Consider the following 4,702-nt stretch of genomic DNA (forward strand, 5'->3'; position numbering starts at 1 on the left):
ACACTGATGAAGATAATATTTATGCATCTTTTAGTGTTTGTGTGTCATTTTCATAACACTAATGATTCATATGTACCATTTTCAGGTTTGTATCCTCAGACATTTCCACACATATATATGAATGGTCATGTGTGCTGACCTACACTGAGAATATACCACGTGCTTGTGCATTTAGCTCGCTTAGAGAGAATCAGGCGACAAAGCCATATAATGTATCTTGACTGCATGATAGCAAATGATATACACTTTCATACTTAGGCCGATCACCATCAAGCTCATCTATTAGAAGACATAATCTTTTATTCTGGATGGTTGACATGCGGTTCATGTTTTATAATACTCCTCCGGTCCCATTTATAAGAAAAGATTATCTTTTTAGATACATTGAATAAGTAATGTATTCGGACAATATGTTGTCCAAATATATTATTTATTCAATGTATCTAGAAAGAGAATCTTTTCTAATAAATGAGACCAGAGGGAGTATAGTCTTAGTACTATTTTTGAATATATTTTATTTTCACTTCATTACGTACTTCAAATTTATTAATTATATATGCCATTTTTATAATATTCTGAAAAACGTATTGTTTACTTTATATAAAATTAAATATAACAATATAGATATAATACCAAAACCAAAAATACCAATTTATTGATTGATTTTTCAATTTATGTGCAAAACGTTTTTAGTATGAAATTTACCGCATGAAGATCTGGTTTCCAGTTTAACTAGTAGACCGACCAGTCCAGCTTCAATTACCATTGCTTTTTCAATAAATTGGACGGCAGTCTCGACAACTCTTTCGAAAACCAACAAGAAACGCGTTGTAGAGCTAAAAACCAACGTCTTTTTCCATGGTAAATAGCGTGTAAAATTAATTCATTCCTAATTTCCTATCACTAATTAACATTTTTGTTTCTTTTTTTCCTAATTCAATTTACGTGTCATCTTACCTCACCTTCCCTGTCATTTCTCAACAATCAAAACAACCCTTCCAATAATTTCCATTATAAATAACAAATTTTCCTCTCACAATTAAAATTAAAAATAAACCCTAAAACCCAATTTCACCAATCTTCATCAATCTTCACATTCAACCATGTCTCGATTCAGCAACAACCTAATCGGAATCCTCAACTTCCTAACCCTACTCCTCTCAATCCCCATCCTCGTCATGGGCGTCTGGCTCCACAAACAATCCACCACCGAATGCGAACGCTTCCTCGAAAAACCGATCATCGCGCTCGGCGTTTTCCTCTTGGTGGTTTCTCTCATGGGCTTAATCGGTGCTTGTTGCAGAGTTTCGTGGCTTCTGTGGTTTTATCTTCTTGTGATGTTTTTGTTGATTGTGCTGCTTTTCGCGTTCACGATCTTTGCGTTTGTTGTTACTAATAAAGGGGCCGGGGAAGCGGTGTCGAATCGGGGGTATAAGGAGTATAGGCTTGGGGATTATTCGAATTGGTTGCAGAATAAGGTTACGGATGGAAGTGCTTGGAAGAGGATTAGGAGCTGTTTGGCGTCCGGGAAGGTTTGTGAGGATTTTCAAGCAAAGTATTTGAAGGATAGTGTTGAACAGTTTCATGCTGAGCAGTTGTCTGCTCTTCAGGTTAGGATTTTTGATTATTTTTTTAATTGAATTGAATTTCTGTTCTTGATGATTGCTGATTTTCTGGGTTGGTAGTATCAAAATTTTAGCTTGCATGTGATTTATATTTAGGGTTTTGTTTTGTAGTTTGAATTTTTTGTTCTTGATGTGAGTTTTATAGCAATAGTAAGCTCTGAAGCACCGACTCGAAACATGATTGACACTAACTCGTTGACACCAGTAATAATTAAAAAAAATGAATAAATTAAATGTAATTACAAGTATGGTAATCATGTTCAGAGGAGTCTGTGCTACTATCGGAAGTTTTGAGGTTATGAGGAAAGTGAATATTTATGTTAAGAAGTTATAGTAATGAAATTGTACTTCAATTAATTATTTACTATATGTGTAGAAAAAAATGATTACGAAGTTTCTGATTATGTGAGCATGCAGAGATTTCACGTTATAATAGTACTGTATGCATTCTTGTGTTTTGTGTATAGGATTAAATAAATTAGATTTAGTTTATAAGTTAGTGCTACTTTATACTTTTTCTGAGTATTTTTCAAGGTATCTTTCTGAAAAGTGAATTTTTAAACTGGAATTTCTGAGTAGTCATGGTTTCTTTCTGAAAAGTGTAGACTTTTTTTATTTTTTTAAACTGGGAATGCTTTTTGTTTGAAAAGGGTGTGTTCTTTATGGAAACAGATTTCAAATGCATCTTTTGTTGAACTTTTTTGCATCTTTTTTTTGTTACTAGTTTTTTCCACTTAATGGATTCTAGTGCTACTGGTTTGAAAGTTGATTACTTTTTTGATGTTCACTTTTTTTTTTTGCCAATAACTAAGAAGCATTGGGTCATTGTAGCTTTTCCAAATTTTAATATGTTTTGCTTCACAGTTTTGGTGTTATCTGCTGATAAAAATTTTCTTTTCTCCCTTCATACATATTAACATATAAGAATCTTCTTTCATGAGGTTTTCTGTGGTTTGAATGTTTTCTTGAGTATTAAAAAAAAGTTAATAATTGCAAGTTAACTACAAAAAGTGAATGTTTCTTTTCAAAAACCTTTATTTAGTGATCAGTTTGCTATGATGCATAGGTTGGGGTACGATATACGGTCCAGCATACGGCATTTTTAAAAATATTCAAGGTACGGGTGTCTATAAAAAATGAGTTAAATAAACTAAAATACATAAATCTATTATGTTAATACATGAAAAATTAAAATTTTCACTTAAAAAAGAATAATGAGAAAAAACAAGGTGCCATGAGTATTGTCCGTGTACCCGCCGGTACCGGTACTTCACTAGAAGTATCCACATGCTTCAGAGGTTCAAAGCCTGGTAAATCTTGTACAATACACAAATTTCACAAGACAGGGTAATATGAGATTTTAAGGATAGAATCATGTTGATTTTAAGTTATTAAATGACTCAAACCTCATTCCTCTGTGCTTAAGGCAGAGGTGTTCTGCATTTGCTCTTTTTTTGGGGGGATAAATTTGTTTCTAGGATTGAAATTCATTCTTAAAACTTCTACTTTCGTTCCTTGATTTCAAAACCGGATTATAGAATGTTTATGTATTTGCTCTGTTACTGGTTTGTGAACTTTAGACACCTTACTGATTTCCGTTTTTCCGATGTTTTGTGCAGTCTGGATGTTGTAAACCTTCAGAGGACTGTGGTTTTACTTATGTGAGCCCAACAAACTGGACGCCCGGGACTGTTAATTCTACCAACCTTGACTGTAAAGCTTGGAATAACGATCCAAAGATTCTGTGTTTTGATTGCCAATCTTGCAAGGCTGGGTTACTGCAAAACCTCAAGACTGATTGGAAGAAGGTGGCCGTTGTGAACATCATATTCCTGATTTTCCTGGTCATTGTATACTCCATCGGCTGCTGCGCATTCAGGAATAACAGGAAGGACAATTGGAAGAGATATTAGGCTCTTCAGTATTATTAGCATCAGTATTATTAGCATGTAGATGATTTAGGCCATTTGGTTTTATATGCTGATTTTGTGTGTGTGGATTTCATACTGTTTTTCAGTACAGTTTGACTGTTTTCTGTAAATTGCTCAATTTTATTATATTACAGTATGTGGATTGAGATGACTTCAAATTAACCTTTGGTGCAATCTATAGTTATCACTTATGGAGCAATCTATAGTTATGGGGAAATTTCTTCAATCCTTTTGTTATCACACCATCACTGGTGATGACAGGTAAATCATCATCACCTTGTGAGCATAAAACGAAATTTTCTAGTCTTAATTTACATCCACTTGATCAATTGTCTAAAAGAAAATGATACCAATTGTGAAGGATGGAACATAGTTTACTCTGAACATACAAGTGGTAGAGGATAGAGCATGTGTATTGATGGTGAAAGCCAGAGTGTCCTTTTCAGATTCGATAACAATATTGAATTATTGAGTGTGGAGGTTATAATCATGAAAGCTTGACTAGTTTGGCATGTGGTCCATGACGCAAGTTTCCACGTGTTTTAGATAAGAACTCTTTTCTAATCCTTTAATCACCACTCATTCAAGTGTGTCTATTAACGATGAACATAATTTATTTCGACACAGAATTGAGTTTGATATAATTGATTTTAATAAAATTGTATTTACAAAATTGATTTATGTTTGAATTTATTTATGTAAAATTGAATTGAATAATAAATTTTAATGTAAAAATTACGTTTAAACTAAAAAATTGTTGCTAAGTTCTAAGGACTTTTCTTTGTAGAAAATCCAGAAACATCTTCGAATCGAGGAGGAATCGAAGGAAAGAGAAAAATCAGAATCTGCGGGTCTTTCCAAAGCAAATGTTGTGACCACCAAAGAAAAGAAGAAACATGATGACATGAAGAGTCATCTTGGACCAAAGAAGGAACATAACAAGTTCAAGAATTCTGGCGGTTATAAAGGGTCCAAAAAATAGATGTTACGTGTGCCATGAACATGTCAAAAAATGAGATCAATGTAGTTCCAGCCAATGATGACATAATTGCAACGTAGAGCGGAATTATGACAATCAAAGGGCTGCATTCAAAACCTATTCTGAGACAAATAATGGACAAGAAGTATAAATGAGAAATGAAGTCC

At 33.5% G+C, this 4,702-nt stretch overlaps 1 protein-coding gene across 2 annotated transcripts; it reads left to right on the forward strand.

Moving 5' to 3' along the window:
* Positions 1-917: 917 nt before the first annotated feature.
* Positions 918-3,718, forward strand: LOC131627932 (tetraspanin-8-like). 2 transcript variants are annotated; one of them, XM_058898793.1, is made up of 3 exons: positions 918-1,610; positions 2,692-2,742; positions 3,245-3,718. In XM_058898793.1, exons 1-3 carry the CDS (start codon positions 1,104-1,106, stop codon positions 3,536-3,538), a joined length of 852 nt encoding a protein of 283 aa, XP_058754776.1. In that variant the 5' UTR covers positions 918-1,103; the 3' UTR covers positions 3,539-3,718. The 2 variants fall into 2 exon arrangements, with proteins under 2 accessions (XP_058754776.1, XP_058754782.1); XM_058898799.1 differs by lacking the exon at positions 2,692-2,742 and having other exon boundaries at positions 943-1,610.
* Positions 3,719-4,702: the final 984 nt, after the last annotated feature.

Source organism: Vicia villosa, linkage group LG1 (assembly GCF_029867415.1).
Source record: "Vicia villosa cultivar HV-30 ecotype Madison, WI linkage group LG1, Vvil1.0, whole genome shotgun sequence".
NCBI lineage: Eukaryota > Viridiplantae > Streptophyta > Magnoliopsida > Fabales > Fabaceae > Vicia > Vicia villosa.

Bases quoted from the DNA above. Each gene is read 5' to 3' on its own strand.
- LOC131627932 (XM_058898793.1), top strand. From the start codon at position 1,104: ATGTCTCGATTCAGCAACAACCTAATCGGAATCCTCAACTTCCTAACC. The intron at 1,611-2,691 runs GTTAGGATTTTT...TATGATGCATAG, and splicing joins AGCAGTTGTCTGCTCTTCAG to GTTGGGGTACGATATACGGT. The intron at 2,743-3,244 runs GTACGGGTGTCT...TGTTTTGTGCAG, and splicing joins CATTTTTAAAAATATTCAAG to TCTGGATGTTGTAAACCTTC.